Source organism: Branchiostoma lanceolatum, chromosome 8 (assembly GCF_035083965.1).
Source record: "Branchiostoma lanceolatum isolate klBraLanc5 chromosome 8, klBraLanc5.hap2, whole genome shotgun sequence".
NCBI lineage: Eukaryota > Metazoa > Chordata > Leptocardii > Amphioxiformes > Branchiostomatidae > Branchiostoma > Branchiostoma lanceolatum.
Window position 1 is genome coordinate 15,446,939 of NC_089729.1, and position 20,609 is coordinate 15,467,547.

The 20,609-nt window shown below is 40.6% G+C and overlaps 1 protein-coding gene across 1 annotated transcript; it reads right to left on the reverse strand.

Moving 5' to 3' along the window:
- Nucleotides 1–2,029: 2,029 nt before the first annotated feature.
- On the reverse strand, nucleotides 2,030–18,363 carry LOC136440693 (uncharacterized). Its single transcript, XM_066436794.1, has 14 exons — nucleotides 18,304–18,363; nucleotides 12,168–12,315; nucleotides 11,711–11,931; nucleotides 11,121–11,257; nucleotides 10,091–10,291; nucleotides 9,324–9,525; nucleotides 8,643–8,756; nucleotides 7,894–8,048; nucleotides 7,278–7,432; nucleotides 3,788–3,886; nucleotides 3,552–3,584; nucleotides 3,321–3,412; nucleotides 2,861–2,961; nucleotides 2,030–2,254 (listed from the first exon to the last, which is right to left on the reverse strand). Exons 1-14 carry the CDS (start codon nucleotides 18,361–18,363, stop codon nucleotides 2,062–2,064), a joined length of 1,911 nt encoding a protein of 636 aa, XP_066292891.1. The 3' UTR covers nucleotides 2,030–2,061.
- Between the last annotated feature and the right edge of the window lie 2,246 nt (nucleotides 18,364–20,609).

Sequence of the window (20,609 nt, forward strand, 5' to 3'; positions counted from 1 at the left end):
TCACGACGTTCTGTGGGGCAGAAACTGTTCGAATCACACGAATTTTCTATGTAGATTGTACTATTTTTGCCTTTCGTATCCCAAAATTGATTACATCCCGAGATATATTCATTTAACGTATGGAGCTAGACGTTCTCTACTTGAGGTATTGTTTAGATAGAGCAGGGACATGCAAGGGAACGAGGTTAGGGCGGTGTTTGGAAGCTGAAGAGAGTCAGCAGAATACAAAATTTCTTTTTTCCATGTAACTTTAATAAACTTTGTTCCTTTTTTTACAGATATCAAACAACACACATCGTCATAGTACTCAACGGGTAAGAGTTACGTTGATGATTAAGCCATGAAATACCACCCTCGTTAAACCAGGACCCCATATCACTCCACGTTACATCGGTCACGAAAGAGCCCCTGATAAAAAGCTTCGCCACATATGGTAATGGCAGGTCGACGAGACTTGCTCATGAATAATTAATGAGCTGACCTTATTTGGCACAAACGGCAGTTGTAGCTCATGATTAATTAATGAGCTAGCCGTAACACGTGACCTGATTGGTCGATAGCTTCCCAGCGTTCTTTGCGCGTTGGCTTCCGATGAAAGGAAGCAAACCCTCTGATTGGCTGAAGCTGTTTAGGTGGCGACGTCGTCATAACCATATGTGGCGAAGCTTTTTACCAGGGTGTGAAATACACATTGTACATGTTATTTCCTCCGAGACACATTTCCATAGAGATGCTGCCCTATCAACATCCTACGTTGTTAACTACATTATTTCTGAATCAAGAAAAAATAGATAAAACCTCTTTGTCCGTATGAATATTTAAACATTGATAAACATATCAGTTACCAAGGACGTAACATAAGCACATGCAAAATAAGGATAATGAATAGAATCACTATACACGAGTATAGCCATAAAACACGTGTGCAGATAATTGTTCAAATACGAAGTAATAGACCACAAGTTGCCCACAATCTACGTTTGGATCTAAAAACGACATCTTTTTCTACACCATGATAAAATTGTCGATTCTGAGGTACACTGAATATCATATATCATACTGATAACAATTAATCGTAATCACAAAAAAGACAAAATTACATATCAACCACAATAAGCAATCCTAGGTCTGTTCAGCAGAAGTTACTAATATTATCCTCAATCCATAACAAAAAGACAATGTTATGTGGAGATATGAGATATCCCATTGTATACGCAATAGCCACCGGTTAGTCGGGCAGCCATGTGCATGACCGTATATACCTGTATATACATTTTATGTCTGTCACAGCCAAACCGATAGACAGATACATGGACTTAGAGACCTAGAGATCTTAAAGAAAGCGAAGGCCGTATACGCAGAGCCTTGACAAATAAGCATTCACATAAAGGTTGGCAGTAGAAGTGCTAAAATATCTTAAAATCTAAGTAAATGAAAGCTAGCATTTAAAAGATAAGTGACTTCTGCAGTTGTAATGTTTGACCGCAAATGAATAACCGCTGTCTAAAGTTCATCCCATTTTAAGCCCCTGCCTCACATTCGGCGAGCTTCGGGAGTATTTGTTGATCGCCAGAAGGTCACCCGAGTTTAAAAAAATCGCCAGAACCTCGAGCGTATTTTTCACCGGAAACTCTTCCTCGTTACGTTGGACAGGGCTCGGGGACCTCCGAACACCGCCCGATCTCTAAAACTCGAAAATTTCGAGGAAAAAAAGGGCGTATTACCGTCGAAAATGTCATCTATAGATCTCGCAGAGTCGTCGGCTGTTCGAATTTCCTGCTAGCTGTGTGACAGCATTCTCCTACGCAGAGGCGTCCGCGCTCTATACAATACTCCTGGAGCGGCTCAACTAAACCGGGCTGAGGTTTCCATTTTTGTGGGCATGGCCTCTAACCGGCTTCTAGCCAATCAGGGAATCGGCTTAACCCAACAGAAACATGCAGGCCATTCCCTGATTGGCTGACAGCTAGTTAGAGGCCACGTCTACAAACGTGGAAACCTTAGCCCGGTTTAGCAGAGCCTCTGTCGAGGCTCTGCGTAGGAGAATCTGTGACAGGGGCATTATGCCGGCCATACCTTCCCGCTGCGTGAGATGAGGCCGTTGTATGGTGTTCTGAGAGTGTTCCCGCGGCTGGTCGGCGTGTCGGGAGAGGAGACCGGCTCGTCCTCGGTGTAGAACAGTGGCTCGAAGTGGTCGTGCAGATTCGGAACGGAGTAACGCTGTCTGTCCAGACTGTGCTCCTTCGCCAAGAACCTGTCACAAAACAAAAAAGGGAAAACCTCAACCGTTAAATATTCAAAGTCGTTTTATTCACCTATGGCATTTCCCACTAGAAAAAATACCGAAACTATAATGATTAGCCCCGGTCGATTTTAACACTATTTTAAAGACTTATGCTAGCCCTTATATTGTATTAGTAATTAGGATGTCAAGTTTTATTCTATACCTCTATTTTGTATAAGGCAATAGACGTATAGCAGATAATTGAAGCCAAACAATTAGATGACCTTTCACCGCCTATTCTGGAACATTTCTGGGACAATTTCCTTCCTAGAATATCATGTATATTTTTTGTTACTTCCCTGTAATGAAACCGTAGGTATATCAGAGCTAAAGAAAATGAGGAATGATGCCTTGTTTTTGCCGACGCCTAAGGGGCCCGCCCTAAAACGACATGGTCGCCGTATCGCTTGTTTTTTGTCAACTAAAATTTATTAAAGCATTATTTCATTTTCATTTGTATTGCTTGTACATGTCATGCAGATAAAGATCGAGGCATCTTATTTCCATTTGTTCTATGTCTGTTTGTTTGTTTTGTTATTGTTGTTGTTTGTGAAAGAGTTGTTTTGTTTATCCCACCTTGTTGATCGCTGGTGTGAGCAGACCAGGCTGGTCTCCACGTCCATTTCACGATGGTTCTTGTGTCCGATAAGCCAGTAGGTCTTCATCTTTCCTTTTCCCTAAAACATCAAAACGACTATCATCATCAGTAAATACAAAGAGGTTGGAAAATCACTGGATAACAACGTTTTTTTCCACAACCAGGATCTATATAGAATCAGCAGCGATGTTTCGGTGAATCGTCTGTCACCTTCCTAAGGGTAATACTGACTGGTGCTATTCCACATGTGCACTGCAGCTAGGTGTCGCTGCTAACATACGGTCCCAAACGTAAAAGCCTTAACTTGCCAGACTTGTTTTTTTAATGGAAGATGAAAGGAGGTCATTTTTCTGTAATGTTTGGGTTCTGTTCTATGTAGTGGATGATTAGATCATATTGATATTTTCAAGTTTTAGCGTACTGAAACCGCTGCATTACCTTAATGTCGACCTCCCCTCTTGGCTGCATGATGAAACAGTCTTTCTTTCTCAGCGCCGTATATGTTTCTTGGCTCACTTGGATTTTCTGCGCTGTTAGAAAAATTGAAACACAAATCTGTTTTTGTCACCGACTTATGATATTGAACAAAAACTTGACTCAATTTCTATATCGCTGATATGTCTAAGTGCATAAATGACAAAACAAGTTTAGGAGTGCGAATAGGAATACCATGTGGACAATTGGGTTGGCAGTTGTGTGCAACTCTCGGGGGAGGGGATGTGTGCTGACGTCATCACATTTCGTGTACATCGGAGTCTACGTCACCAACACGTGACCTGTGGAAGCGCTTGTGGGGAACAGACATGTTCACAAACGTAAACACGACGGGACAATCAACGGTATACAAAACATGGCTGCAGGTAGAGTAAAAGTCGACAGATGTCGCTTTTAAACGGTTTCCGTACGTAGACTGGACGACTCCATTCTTGAAGCTGTGTTGATGGTGTCGCCGAACAGACAGTAGCGCGGCATTTTCACCCCCACCACTGCGGCCACCGCAGGGCCTGAGGAATATCCATGAAAAACGTCAAATCACTCTTTCTCCATATTTTATACAGCAAAAGTGATTTACCAGGAATACCATTAAACTTCATTATGTATATCAGATGAATAGTGAAATGGAATAGAAACACACACCCTGTCCTTCAAAGTAGGTATGATTTTCTTAAGCATTTCTTTTAATCGGTTCAGATATGTCGAATTTGTTATCAAATAAAGCTCATGATAATAAAAAAAAATTATGAAAATCATATATATGATTTTTATGTTCTCGTTTTGTGAATATTATTTCATAGCATTTTAAGTCATAGCCGCTTTTATATATATGCATATATTCATCTGAAGCACAGCCATTAGGCACCCATATGAGTAATGAGGCTGTTATAGTGTCTTTTAGTATGTTATATTCTGAAGGCAAAAAAATGATAACAGTACGTGTCTCTGTGCACGTGCGTTTTACATCTTACACCTATCCTGTAAAAACAAAAGGAGTGGTGCTATCTTGACAATTGTTTGAAAGGATATTACATAAATGCTAATATAATCACAATACGCGTAGATCAGCGGGTTTATACTCCACGCTTAAACGAATGGCGTCAGCGTCGCCTTGGTACACGCGTCAACAGCCTTCCGGTGTGATGTCTAATGAGGTCCTTGATGTCGTTACATCCTGTGCCTGTAGGGCGCGGCGCGCTGTTGTAGACGTGAAGTGCGCCTTCGCGGTACGCTCCCGGCTTGGGTTGTTCTGACAAAGAGCTTTAACTTACTACGAGCCGGAGAGGATTGTAGGGACAGATTAAACCCCTATCTCACTGAAGCTGCGGCGCGTTGGTAGCCTCGCTGCATCCTAAATTGGATTTGTGTTACCCTTGCCCTCATGATGTGAATATCATATAAAACGTACAGGTATGACTAAAAAGACAACAAAACTCACAAGGCGTGAATAACCCGATTCTTATCGATGAAACTCGTTGAGCACGCTGTCTGATCGCTCGATCGCCGCGATGTCGCCAACGTACTGCGGGTCCAGTGAGATAGGGGCTTTATCATCATACTGGTTATACATTTAAAGATATTTGTGCTTTATTATATTTTGAAGTTGCGTTTTGATATTCTGAGCATGAAAAGGTCCATGCGTATGCTGTTTTTCATTTTGCGGTAAGTTGTTGAGGACATGATACCCTGTATGTTTTCAGGGTACGCCCCGGGCTTCAGTTTCATTAGACAAAAAAGACAGGTTTTAGGGTACGAGCCAGAGATCTAAGGGCCCTGTCACACGTGTGCGTATATTCAAGTGCGCGTGAGTTGCGCATTAACATTTTTTTGGTTTAAGTAAGGTTTGCGGGGAAGAAATTGCTTTCTACTTTGACCCACCGTTGTGCAGCCTAGTGATCGAAAATAAGAAATGACTTATTCGGCTGCAAACTTATTATATAATAACCTAAACCAAAAACATGTTAATACGCAACTCATGCGGGCTTGCATATACCCACAAGTGTGACAGGGGCTCTAAGGATCGTGATTAAGGTGTGGGTTGTGCCTGTAAAATATCTGCGGTCAGTCCGTGCATATATTTTTTGTCTTCGAATGGTTTCTGCATTTTTATGTCTTTGAGTTTATAATTGTATTCCTTATTTGTATTTGTTTTTCACAAAACCCCGTTCCCCGCCACTCACTGCCTCTAGCTCTACCTCCAACGTGCCTTAGAACTTTTCCTTTGCTGCTGCGCCGTTTTTATCTTTTTTAATCAAAGCAAAGGTCGCTTATTAATCCCACGTCGTGTCCAGTAACAAGAGTCAGATATCGTGTAACAAACACCTGCTGGTACCTTTTAACTAATTTCGATCACTACGGAAACGGACATATTGCCCTTGGCAGTTTCGTCTCCTTTCAAAGATTTTCTCTCCTTTAAGTGAAGAGATACGTGCGCCTACGTGAATGTATGAAATATCATAAGGAAACTCATTCAGCAATAAAGGATTTCATGATTTTGATCTAATTTGAGTAATATGAGGAGACAAAAATGATGCACTGGGTATGCTATACGAGCACACATAAAGAGCATATCACTTGTACAGTCTGTACTATCGTTGGCACAAAATTGTATGCTTATTCACATGGACATTTGAGGCCTCCCCTCTAAGATTTTCTTTCCTTTAAGTAAAGAGTAAAGAGATATGTGCAGCCTACGTGAATGTATGAAATGTTATGGGGAAACACATTCAGTAATCAAAAGGTATTCACAATTTTGATCTAATTTGAGTAATAAGAGGAGACAAAAATGATGCCTTTGGTTTGCAATACGAGCACACATAAAGAGCGTATCACTTGTACAACCGTTGTTACAGAATTACTTTTGATAATACATACTGTTGTATATGCTTATTTGCAGGGAACACTGGAAAATTCGAAGAAATTCTCAAAAATAAATTTTTGCATGGTTGAATGCATGGTTATGTAGACTGGCAAAAGACATCGACGGAAAAGATTAGAACGATTAATTCAATTAGAATCAATGATTTTACAGTATTTAGCGTTTCCAGTTGCAGGCTGTTTCAGACTGTTTCTAATGATGATAAATGCACAGCACGTAAGTCTGCATGGCAGCCCGTCCAATGAGCGACAAGTTGCGGGAGGCTAAAAATATCGCAAAGCTGCGAAGTGTTTATCTTATTAGGATATTTACTATGGCCTCGTGTTGTGGTAAGTTTGCTTGACAGTCCCAAGAATTCTGTTCACCCCGATAGCCAAAATGAGAAACGTTAACAGAAAGTTTTGATGCCGTTTTTCGATTATGTCAAGCGTTCGTAATGTAATTTCATTTTCATTGACCAGTCATATCTTTGTAGAACCAGATTGCAGATAACATTGTCAATCTCCCAGTTCCCATAGTCGCTAACATAGACTTTTTACGGACCCCGATGCATGTACTGGTACGCAGGGCACTATGGGCAGCGCAGAAGGAAAAAGTCAAATGCACTGGATGGGGTTTGGGCCCTACGACTTTTTTGATAGGGGCGTTTTATTCACCCAACCTGGGTTTTATGTGCCAGGGTTGACTCCCCAGGACTTCTATACAGACTGTCTTCCCTGAGTTTCTATTCAGGGTTTTCCTTCCCTGTGATTTCGATTTTGCATATATCGATTCTCGGTTTGGTACATATTCAATATCGAAATCATTATAAATATTTTACAAATGTTACAAGAATAAGTACATTCTACTAGACCCATTTGCAGACTGAGAAAAGTATAACAAAATTGCCCATTATTTTTTTTTTCATAGGAATTGGCGGGCAGTCCCTGTGCTACCAAAAGTGCCCCGCGCTTCCCAACATGCAACGCGATCCGTCTGGATTTCAAAATTGTTTTAAAAAAGTGAATATCTGTGGGCCCCACCGGTATGTATTCCAATGCGCAGGCGCAGCCTCTTGTTGGGCGAGTGTGGGATGGTGACCTCATCAATGGCGACCAGCAGGTCCAGCGCCATGATGGCGATCTGCTCGGCGTGACGGTCTGCGTTCCGCTCGGGGACGCCGCTCGCCACCATGTACCTGCAACGAGACATGGATTATGCAAATTAGAGTCTCTTTTGCATAAGGGAGGAGAAATATTATAATAGCATTTTTTCAATATGAGACTTGAACTTATTTTGGTAATGAATATCATTAACTGACATAATATATGCAAATTAGGACGTTATTTGTAAAGGTTAGCATCATTTTGCGAAGGTATAAAATCGTGAAGTTCTAGTGGACCTGGTGTGAAATAGTCGGCAACTAATTTTTCAATAATATGAATCCTTTTAGTTTTTTTATGATACTGTCGTACATTTGTAATAAAAACGTTGCTTTTTAAACGTTTCATCCCCCCTCAAAAGGAATCATGACATGCTAGGACATATCGTTGACCGGTCAGTGACATGGCACTACCGTTTCAAATGACAACGAGACGAAAATGCGACACTGCGAGTTCTCACGAGAGTTGGCACGAGATTTGCTGCGTGATTACGTACCCGTCCCCGATGGTCTCGACCTTGTAGACGTCGTACAGCTGGATGCGGATGTCGAAACAGACGTACAGAGAGTTGAGGATCTCCACCACTTGCATGGGCGTGCAGGACGCCGCGATGTTCGTGAAACCAACAATGTCCGAGAAGAACACTGTCACCTGAGAAGAAATCGTCATAATTGTGCGTTGGTGAATTTTAGTATGTTGCTACTTTTGTAGTAACAATACTTAAAAATGGTTGCATCAAAAGATGGCTTGGGTTTATGCCCTATCTGCAAATACAGACCTATCCTGTAGCTCAGCCCATCTCTGTCAAAACGCAGAAATGTATAATAAAGATATAAAAATGCAACTTTTTGATGAACGTGCAGTCTCTCTCTCATTGGTCGTACGGCTCATGGTCATGATAACATTGGTTGAACTGATAATTGTGATAGACAGTCGAGTAGACGTTCAGTCTTCAAACGAAGGCATGGATATTGCTGGAAATCGTTTGTCAATTCCGAGCGATCCCTTCCAGAATTTAAAAATAAAAAGACAAACAGCAGAATGAATACCTCGACGGGAAGTGAAAAATCAATATCCAGTTGCATATGATTATCATTTTTCAGTCAAAGTTGCACAATGTCTTCCAAATACATAGAAATGCAAGTAATAAAACACCAAAATCGCCCTTTGAATTCTTTAAACTAATCAGCTACATTTGGCAACAAAACAACACGGTAAGATATATTTGCTCAAATTGATCGCTACCTGATCGTAGCTCTCTGCTTCGACCGGCTGACGCTTCTTGAGTTGATCAGCGATTATGGGCGGTAACATTTCGTGCAGCAGCCGGTCGGTCAGCTTCTTCTCCTTGCGCAGTTCCTAGGTACAGTAAACAAACAAACAAGCAAACAAAGAAACGTTATGACAAGTTGCTTTTTTGAGTACGTAAAATGCAGTGCAAACAAAATGGCAGAGCATATTAACACATCAAGTCAGTATTGTTTTTACAGTTGATGGAAACTGCAACGTGCGGCCCTGTAGCAAAGCGCAAAATTCTCGAAATTAAACTTATCATTATTAATGAATAACTGTGACAAAAACAGTTCCACATATTTTTGGCGACACCTCAGAGGTGGTGACTCCTTTGTAGAGTTGGATATATTTTCTTCAATTCAATTTTGTTTCTAGAAAACGCTCGAGTCTTTAAATGATTAGATAGTAACAACCAACCAGGTCATTTCGTTACATTGTCAGATCGCTACAGTTCGTTTTGCTACATAGCAAGTCGTTTCGCTACATTGCGTTTGGCTACATGTAGCTATGTAGCGAGACGACTTCTGTCATATAGCTAAACGATTTCTGCCATGTTGCGAAACGACTTCTACCATGTAGAGAACCATCGACGATATAGCGAAAGGACCAATCGCTCAACAGAGACTTAATTACCTCTGTTCTCTGCTCTAACATGGCGGCGAAGTTTTTGACCCAAACGATCATCTTGTGGACCAGCGACACCACGCTGAAGAAACAGAGCACGACTACAACAGACAGGGAGGTCTGCAGCGCCAGGGTCCGGTACAGGTGGGTCATCTGGTGGGACACCTCCGCCGTGGTGAAGTCTGACAGGTACACCTGGCAACTGCGCAGACTGCGGGGGTAAGACGGAGATATTTAATGCTTCTAGATGGGTAGTTTCAAGGCATTGTAGATATATTTTCAACCTTGTGCTTCATTCCTGTCTCGTATGTCTGGACAAATAAATAAACTGCAACAGTTTGTGACAAATGAGAGTAGCAGCTTCGGTGCATTTCTTAGTCTGTTGTACTGTAGTCTATAGCTGTCCCTGGTTCTGAAAACACAGTGCCTCCCACTGAACACTACCCAAAGGAAAGCACCAGTGGTTCAGCACCAAGGACAGGCACATCACCGTAGTTTTTGTTTCAACCTAAATTTCCCCTTGCCAGCATCAGACCTTATTCAAATCCACAAAACATATCATTCCAAGTAGTCATCTTGGCCCTACCACAGGCAATTATTCGAAATTAATTTTGACCAAAATCGCCCAGCAAATCCTAAGCCAAATTGGCTGTTGTCATTTTTTTTTTTAAAGAAAAAAGAAATATGCTTGTCGGAGTATGTACTTTGCACTAGAAAAGTTGCCTTGGTAGTTTATCACCGAATCAAGATAAATTTAAATCAGGAAGGATGCGTACCTCTGGACGAACTCTGTGATGTTTTCGTACCACGTGACGGACTCGTTAAAACTCGGAGTGACGGGCCGATTCTGCCCGAGCGCCTCCCACCACGTGGTCGTCCCCGCCCCCCGCAGCAGCTCCAAACCCAGCCCGAACTCCTCGCTACAGCGCATGCCCGTACCCTGAGAGAAACGTTGGCTAGACGCCAGAAACTCGTTGCTGTGGAGATAACATCAAAAGGGATGAGGAAGGAGTACTAGTAGTTTAAAATATAACAGAGCTTGCAATTGATAGAAAAGAGTAAGTGGCGTCGAAAGGAATTGCCAAGTGGCTAAGCTAGCGGACGCGAGATCGACAGGTCCCAGGTTCGATTCCCGGCGTACCTGGCAAGACGTTGTGTCTTTAGCTTGGGAAAGATTTATACGACTTTTCTCAAACCACAGTGACTGTAAGAATAGGTACATGATTTCGGTTGGGGAGGTAACAGACGGTGAAAGGAAAAGAATGATCCCTGCCTTCCAATACCGTGCCCTAGACACAGTGGATAACAACCCATTGACACTACGGCCTCAAAAGACCATGGGGCTACCTACAAACTTTTTTTAGTACAGCCACAACAACCTATCTTTATGCTGATTACATCCAAATGCGATAAAAGTATGCAATTGCAATGATAGATAATCTTGTTTAACTCCATTCCTATCTGCTCCTGCTCTAAGATTTTATGTATTAGTGAACCGCACGATTATATGTGGTTTGATTTGATTTGATTTGATTGTAAGTTGATTGATTTATTGCCGTTAAATCAGAATTCCAGACAGAAGTTGATTTGATGCAAATCACGGGTTTGTTCCCCAGATGGAGAACGCGAAACAACGTACTAAGTCTGAATAAAAAGACTCTTTTTACACAACCAAGAGATCTATTCCACCGACGTTTCGGTGACCATCGATATCTGTCACCTTCTTCAGGGCAATTCTGACTGGTTCACATGTACTATTCACGATGAAACTATTCACGAACGTCCTAAGTCTGTGGGCGTCCTAACCTGTGATAGTCCGAGTGGGACATCAGCATGAAGAGAGTGTCGGGCAGCCCGCCCTGTGAGTAGTACTGGCCGCCCCAGATCCGCACTCTGTCGGCGTGGTCAGCGGCCACCAGTAGGTCAACGTACGCCATCAGGATCTGTACAGCACGGATACCACACGTATACCTTTAGTACATGTACAAGCTATACGCATAGTTGGAAGCTAGCAGCATGTCCATACATTCATATGTCAACACGATACATGTACGTATAAAAGACCGACGATGTGGAGAATTAGTTTTGAAGATCTTCTGATAAACAAATCAGTTAAAGGTACGTTTTGCTTATCCAAGCTCTGTGTGAAGCTTTGGCGAAAAAATAGTCATTCCGTAGTTGACGATAGTAAGATATTGATGATATTATATATATGTATACAGTATATTATCAATAGTAAGGCTTTACAAGCCAGGTTGAAGAACGAATCGAAATATTCTAACACTTTAATTTGGAGTTGACAACACTAAAAGATGCTCATACCCCGTAGTAGTATGTAGTTTCCTGTTAACTAGAATAAAATGCTGCCAAATCTGTTGTGATGATGAAGGCCCCACCTGCCAGACGTTGTTACGATCCTCTGATCTCACGCTTTTCTCTACCCACAGGATGAGGCGGGAGATGGCCTGTGTGTAGAAGGTCATCATCTCCGCACACGTGCCGCCGGTCTCGATCTTGGTGCGGTGCAGGTTGAGCTGGCGCAGGAAGTTCTCGCGAGAGTGGAAGGCGCTGGACGGGGGGATGTGTTCGATATACTTGTCCGGCCAGCCGAGGATTTCTACAGGGTCAAATGGTGCATCAGTTATATGCAACGACTGTAATCTTGATTTCTACTCTTTCCATACACAAACGATGCGTAAACACAACTCTCGCGAGCTTTGGTAATATCTCGCGAGAGTTGGGCTGCCATCTTGATCCACTGATTAACTTGAGTATTTAGAAGTAGCTATAGGTTTTAGGAGATTGGGTTTTAGATCGTTGACAGATGATATAGATCATTCACGTTCTTCCCACCTGTAATATCAGTGTCGGTGGCTTCAAACGCTTCATAAACTCGACTCAGCACGAGTCCAATGTCCTGGTCGCTGTGCCGTTGCTTGGAGACGATGAGTAGTGCCGTGAGGCCTCTCTCCTCTATCAGGCTATATATGGCGTGCATTACCTGGGTGGGGAGGGGGGCATTAGAACGAGTGAAAATACATTCAGCATAGGGCATATGCAAGTGCAAAGCAGCATACCTTTTATATTTTTTCCGTCGGCAGTATTTTTTTTATTACACTTCCTTTACAAGTGTTAAAAATAACACTGGGCTTGACGACACCATTCACAAGACAAGCTTTTATGCATTACAGATGCGCTATGTAAGCTATAACAAAAAGAGATTTCCTGACTCATGCTCTAACTTCTTAGAAAGTAAGTTCCTGGATCACATTATTACTTTCTGTTACCTTTTGTCTTAAATGTTATTCTAACAAGTCATATTACTCTTTGAGAAAGAGGGGGGGGGGGCAGAGACTGACAGAGATAAAGGCCGGTTGATGACAGATGAAGGTCGTCTGCTGAAGGTTGTTCTAAATGTTTCATTATGTACAATAATGGTAATTTTGTGCTAATATGTTTTATCCAAAGTAGCTTAGAGTCCTTGACGAACCCATTCTATCTCTGCCCAAGAAATCTTCAATAGCACATGGCCTACGTGGCTGGCACCACGAGAAGAAAACAGCTGTTCCCCTTTTAGTCATTTTTGAAGAGGACCCAGCTTTACTGATCATTTATTTGAGCTAACAACACCACTGCTATCTAGGTCGCTTCTGACGCACGGTAAGGAGAAATCTTTGCCTTCAAGGAGAAACACGTGCCCGCTAATTGAGCTGTGCAATCATTTTTTCTGACCCATTTATAAGGTTTCAGGTATAATTAAGGTAAAACTATTTCAGTTCTAAAGTCTCCAGGGACTATATGACTATTCTAAAAAAATCAAAATACAAAAAATGTCGCACTTTAGTTTTGCATTTTTCTGACCCATCTATGAATTCTTATCCATAATCAGGGTAAAAATATTTCAAATTCTTAAGTCTCCGAGGAATATATGACTATTCTACCTTAGTATGGCATTTGTCTGACCCATCTATAAAGTCTCACACGCAATCAGGGTAAAATATTTCTAATTCTCAAGTATCCGGGGGAAAAATATATTACTATTCTAAAAAATTTAAAAAAATACCAAAAATATCGTACCTTAGTTTTGCATTTTTCTGGCTCGTCTATAAAATCTCAGACATACTGAAGGTAAACATAGTACACATTTTAAAGTTTCCGGGGAATTTATGACGATTCCAACAAAAAAAACTTTACAAAAAATGTCGTACCTTAGTTCGCCATTCCGTGCGTTCGTGTATTTGAGAAGTGAGATAGACCATCTCTACAGTACTCTTCAGGTATAACACCACCAGTACCAGGATACCCACCGATCCCAGTAAACACACCAGGGAGATCAGGATTACCTGTGAAACAGATAGTGTCAGTTGAAAAGATGGAAGCTTATTTGTCTGTTTTTTTTTTGTCTGTTTGTTTGTTCATTAGATAAACTGCTGTAAGCATTAGCACCAGGGCTAGGAAGAGTGTTCACAGTGATCGCAGTTGGAAAATAATCGGCTAATTTTGCAAGGCTGTTGTGTTGTTATCTAATGTTAATTGCTTTGACGTACACGTATCGGTAGGCATATATTATGCAAATCAGAATCTCATTTGCATAATCTGTAAGAAAATGCTAGAATAGCCTTCTTCCTAAAGATTAGATTTTCCTACGATGGACAAATTCAATTTTTTGTGTGGAGAAGATGACCGACTGCAATGATGAATGCAAATGTGGACCTTATTTGCATTATCATTGAAAAACATTCATGATGTGTCAGTCGTGAAGGTTAACATCATTTGGTGAAGGTATGAAGTCGTGGAACTCTAGTGTATTTTGCGGCAGCTGTTACATTCACCGTAGTGTTTCCATCGCCGGCTCTTTCCTCACTCATAACGCAAAAATAAACCTCTTCACTTAGCGTAGGTTAGGTATAACATCGCAGCCAGTCCGGATGCTCTCAACGAATCTGTAATAATTAGAGATACATGTGGATATAGCAAATCCACTAGTTCTCAACTTCTTATCTCAGTAAATCAGATCACAGTCAAGACGCTTTCAGTGAGTAGTTGTCACCTCCTTTAGCATAATGGAGGTATAGATATTGTTCCGTGTCCGGTTATTTGTTTGTGTGTGTGTGTGTTTCCGGAGTTATACATTAAGAACCTCTGGATGGATTATGTTGGTATTTGGTATGTGGGTAGGCGTTAGGGTCGGGATGGTCAAAGTATATTTTAGCCCCCCCCTGGTAAGTGTCCTTGGTACTGCAGCAGAACTTCCGATTTTGGTATCCTGGACGTGCTACTGTTTGTACATTTCTGAGAAAATCTTTAAACGCTGAAAACATGTACCCAATTGCTTGCGAAATTTGGCTCTGTAGTTGTACGTTTTATGTTTCAATGGTAAAGTAAAAAGGCAACGACAGAATGTACTAACGAGCATCTCATGTCAAAGCGTGCAATCTTGGTGAAAGCTATGAATGTGAAGTGTGGTACGGCCTTTGTGTGTGTTCAAACTTTTTTGAGCTGTTTTTTGTCAATTTTGTGTGCTAACTGAAACTTAACAAATCAGGTTTAATTCCAAGTGACTACTCTTTCATACATAAATGTGTGTTACATTTTTCATATCAATTTGCTTTTCTTGAAAACCTAAATTGAAAATTAAAAACAATTCTTAGTCATGCACTGGGTCTTATAATAAGAGACTTTTAGTTGATCTGTAAAGTTCAAACAGAAAGACTGGGAATGAAACAACATTCGTGGTTGCAACATATTTGCTTTGATGCCAGATGTTGTTTTTCTGGTTATCTTCAAGTTGGTTTTCATGTGCGCCATATGTTAGTACTTCAATAAACAATACAAATATCACTACCACATGTAGCGCTTGGCGGGAAGTGAATGAACAATGCTGCATACACGACCGACCCACGTACTGTCGTTACACGTGCAGCTCAATGAATTATGACAACAGCATGTGGAAAGTACGTTGGAGAATGGCGTTGGTAGCTGCTAAATAAAGTCAGGAATAATTGACACTCACTGTCTGTTTCTTGCGTTACTGACGCAAATGACGGCGTATCTACCATGAGAAGTTCGACGCCTCGTTATGTCTAATAGGCAGGCGTAACTTCAGCCATACACTTTGGCTTTTTTCTTCGAAAGGATCTATAATTTTTGGCTACATCTTTCAGGAGTTTAAGGCAGCTTTCTTAGACCAGGTCAACTAGATAACGTGGAATGCATAAGTCGGCAGTTAACGGACCTTACAGCTATTTTACAGACTTTGTTCAGCGCAAGGTGGGTCGCAAATGACGGCAGCAAACACTGTTTTCTTGTTCCGTTAGAAAGTCAAAAACAAATGTGAAACATCGTAAAAACGTAAAAACGTCAATTTCTAGTCTTATACATGTATGTTGCTAATCTGAATGTCTTATTCAAACGGTACCGGAGGTTACTGAATTGGGCGTCAGCTGGCATAAACAACCACACACATCCTACAACGACAATGTTACGACGTGGCTTTTAGAGAGTCTTGATAGCTTGCTTCATCCGTCAACCGACCATTCTTGGGACTCAGTTATCATGGTTTTCGTTTTGAATGTTCTGTGTGTTTTAAGGCGATGGCCACTTTTAAGGGGGTGGATTCCCACCCTTGGCTATGGTTTCATTCGGCACATCAACCAGTACTTAATATGTTGCGGTGCATTTTTTGTAAAACATAATGTTTTGGAAAAATGTTACAGTAGAAAGCAATGACCGATGATGCCCTATTTTGGCTCTTTTCAAGTCGTAAAGATGGGGATAGCATTTTGCACATTTCAATGACAACGTACCCTTTACAGAGGTGTTTTCGAAGCTGTATTTGATACCGCGTTTCAGAAATCGATTTTTGTTCGATAAAGCAATTTTTACCGTGTGTGTGAGTGGGTAAGTGGCGCTGTGTTGGCGTAACGTAGAAGTTGTTTTGCCTAGAGCCAAGAGGCATAGAGCCCTAGGTTCGGATCCCCTGACATGTCCCGAAGTTGTGCCCTTGGGAAAGGCACTTAACACGAGATTTCTCACTTCACTCAGGTGAAAATGAGTACCTAGTCTCCGTTAGGGACGTCCCTCGGATATGATGTTAAATGGAGGTCCCGTGTTTGAGGCACATCTCGAGCATATAAAAGAACCAAACATTTCTCGAAAACAGTAGGGGGCCATCCCGATGTGATTGGATCAAATAAATCTGTCCGGATGTTCAGCTTGTGGTTATAGTCTTCAGTGCAAACGAGAAGAGTAGGGGTCCTTCTCGGTGTGACTGGATCAAATAAATTATGAATCATCGGATATTCGGCTTGAAGTCTTCAGTATATTATATAAACCTGGTGTGTTACGCCATGACGCGGTTTACCGGGGATGCAATACAAACCTTTTTTTTTTAGATTCAACATTAAAAACAACACATAGTGATACCGTACTCACGCAAAACACGCTTATTTAAGCGTCATCACAAATTTGACAATAGTATGAGTCAGAAGAATCTTACCTGCCGTCTTTTCATCTTTTCGCTAGCGCGTTCAGCCCGGACGATCTTCCGCGACTGTACGGTGTCAGTGTCCATCCGGATGTCTATGGAGCTAGCGCTGGGCCGAGGGGAGATTGTTTGACTCACCTTCGACAAACGAAATAAAGTAAAAATAATAAGTCACTTGCTATGAGGCAAAATTATAAATCTAACTTACTGTAATTCACTTTATCTTCACGGTAGCAGAATTTCACGGTGTACGGAAAAATTGACATTTTCACAGAACTTTAACTTCACGGTGGCGGAAAGTGATTTACAGAATGGATGTGTGAAGGAATCATAAATAATAACAACAGTTTTTTTCACGGTGATGTTAAGTTTACGGTACAGAGGTGACCATGAGAATAGTGAACATAAAGTTACAGTGAAAGAAACAAAAATTACAAAAGGTTTAACCTGAATAACCACTTTTTGCTTTGAAAGTATGAAGAGCTTGTCTCATTTTAGGAATCTCAATGTATGATATCAATACCTTTTTTTTACATTCAATTTCATTTTAATCTTATTTTTTACATACAATCAATATATGTAATACTGTAATACGCTATATTGTTGATTTGTGCATAAATGTATGGCATGACTTAAATATGAATGTCATTTTTTAACTTGGTAACCTGTTGATCATGTAACATATTGATTGTATTTTTCCCAAGGTCAGCCCGTAATAATAGCTACCCACTAGATAGGCAACTTTGGCTATACATGTATGTGTTCAAGGCAAACCAATAAGTTAGAATAAAATGCAAATCATAACAAAACTATATCTCCATTTTTCATGGAGATTAATATTGAGCCTAACAATTTTCAGTGTTTTGATGACAATAAAGAGAAAAAACAACATGAAAAACAAGGAATCCTATGTATCCTTCAGCAGTCATTGGGAAAACAGCGTATGTGTTAAAAATTACCACGCAAAGAAACCGTTTCGGGCTAGATCATTACCCCGTGATTTAAAGTTAAAGAATAAGTTGGTAGATTTACCAACTCAATGGTTCAGGATTGATCCATTTTTATTGCAGAGTGGCATGCGGATGAATACTTTTGAAACGGTTTCCTGGCACGTTTACCAAACACCGTTGAAGACAAAAATCCAATTTCATAATGGCTTCCTTTGCCGTCACACAATTTTCTTCGATTCTTTCAACACCGTAAAAGACACCAATCTCGTCTTAAATTGTTTTGTGTTTCATTCGCGTCATCTACGCACAAATGACATGAAATTTTAAGAAAGATATACTAAAAACCCTTTCGAAAGAGTCCACATAAATGAGGATTTCAAAGCGCATCTTCCCATATGTTAAATTTGTCCAAATATCTAGACGACTCTTGGCGACTGCGATTGCCACCAGTCGTGTACTCCACGGATGATATACGTACAAATCTACCGTAGAAACAAACAAATAAGCAAACAAACAAACAAACAAACAAGCATAAACGACCGCTTGCACGTACCTGTAGTGAGTCTACGGGGACCGCGATGCGACGCGTTGCCCTCTGCATTATCCACTCCATTGTCGAGAGGACCACGATAGATATCTCGAGCCCTTTCGAACAAAATTTGTTGTTCGACAAAATTTCCCCCAGTCACGTATTTACCATTCTTAAGAGCCGTCAGGTTGTAGAAAAACAAGCAGTACAGGGTGCCTGTTAAGTATGAAGATGTTGAGAGAGATTTAGTTCGGCTGAAAACACCATCCTGACTAAGTAACACGACTATGATGGTTCTTAAAAGACTCGGAGTGCGTCTGAGCATGCGCATAAAGGCTGGAAAATTGGTTGTTTTTTCCCCTTTTTGGAAAGGCAATCAACCACACATAAATATATCCAAATGACGTTCCTTATTAATATTCAAGCACTCTTTTGGTCCTACGGTTATTCTTGGATGTATATTGTATATTACAGGAATCGGGAAAACGAGAAAAAAAACGCAGACAAGCAAATTAACAGAAAAGAGGACCATATTCTTGAAACGAATGATACTAGATTTTACAATATACGATAAAGTCGAATAGTACTGTAGTGCGTATACATTTTAGAGAACGGAAAGATCCTAGATATGCATGATACTTCAACCTCAATGAATAATAATTAGAACATATTCTAGATATAAGTCCCTTCCCCTGTATTACTCTCTAAATTAATGACCAGTTTATGAGAGCCCAATATATCAACAAAAAAGAGGACCATGTTCTTGAAATGAATGATATTAGATTCTATGATATATATTAAAGATCAGCAGTTGAATAATACTGTAGTACGTATATATCTTGGAGAACAGGAAGATCCGAAATATACAACTTCAACCTCGTGGAATAATGATTAGAACATATCCTAGATATAAATCATTTCAACTGAAGTATTCTAATGATTAATAACCGACTAAAGTACCAGCCGTCACCGTTACACAGTTTATCGTGCTCGCAGAAGATAAACGAATTCGCAAAGGAAACCTTATTACGACAATTACCGGGGTCGTGGCTGGTCTTTACCACATTGTGAGCTAGACGACCAAGATTTAATCGGAGTTAAATGAAAGGACGACATGGCGAACGTTTTGATGCCTCCAGGATAGAAGAAGAAACAGTACTCTTGCGGCTTTTCACAGAATAGATCAATGCGCGTGATTCTACTTTCATTCTGAATCATCAAAGGACTGACCGCGCGCTGAAGGGACAAATCATTATTATCCCCAGTTTTCAACGTTAGCGTTACATTGTATTCTTTTACTCTTGTTACCTTCGCCGAGAAGGTTATGCAGAGGGTAGCGTTTGTGTGTGTGTGTGTGTGTGTGTGTGTGTGTGTGTGTGTGTGTGTGTGTGTGTGTGTGTGTGTGTGTGTGTCTGTAGTGGCACAGCTTAACTCGAGAATGCCTTGATGGATTGTCTTGGTATTTGGTATGTTGGTAGGTTTCGATGAGACCTAAAAACGATTAGATTTTGGGCCCCCTAGCGGCTTCTTACGGTACTGCAGCGGAACTTCCTGTTTTGATATCTCGTGTTCTGGACATGCTATGGAACTTATTTTCCAGTGGTAGATAGATCTTTGGACAGAGAGTAAGTGGTGTGGGTTTTGGCCCCCTAGCGGCTTTTTTGGAACTACAGGAGCAGGTTTTGTGTCTGACTTTGAAAGGGAATAACTCAAGAAGGGCTTGATGAATGGTAATGATTTTTGGTACGTAGATAGCTTGTGTGATGCTTAGTATGATTGGACAATAATTATGCAAATCAGATTCTAATTTGCATGATTAATGAGGCAACATTAAAGACCTCATTTGCATAATTAATTAGGAACATTTTTTATGATTAATGAGGCAACATTAAAGACCTCATTTGCATAATTAATTAGGAAATTAATTAGGAAATACTATAACAAGATGGTCTTGATGGATGGTCATGATTTTTGGTACGTAGATAGCTTGTGTGATGCTTAGTATGATTGGACAATAATCATGCAAATCAGATTCTAATTTGCATGATTAATGAGGCAACATTAAAAATCCGCTTTGCTCCATGATATGACTATTCAAATTAAAACTGAGGAAGAGAGGAATGTTTATAGATAGAAAATATGCTAATGTGGGCCTAATTTGCATACTTAATGAGTAACTTTTCTAATTCCACACTGGCAAATGACGGCAATTTCATACATTTAATACTTTTTTTTGGCATCGGGACGTTATGTGAATGTGAACATCGTTGAATCAAATTATGCCAATAAGGGCCTCATTTGGATAATTAATGAAAAATATTAGCATAACC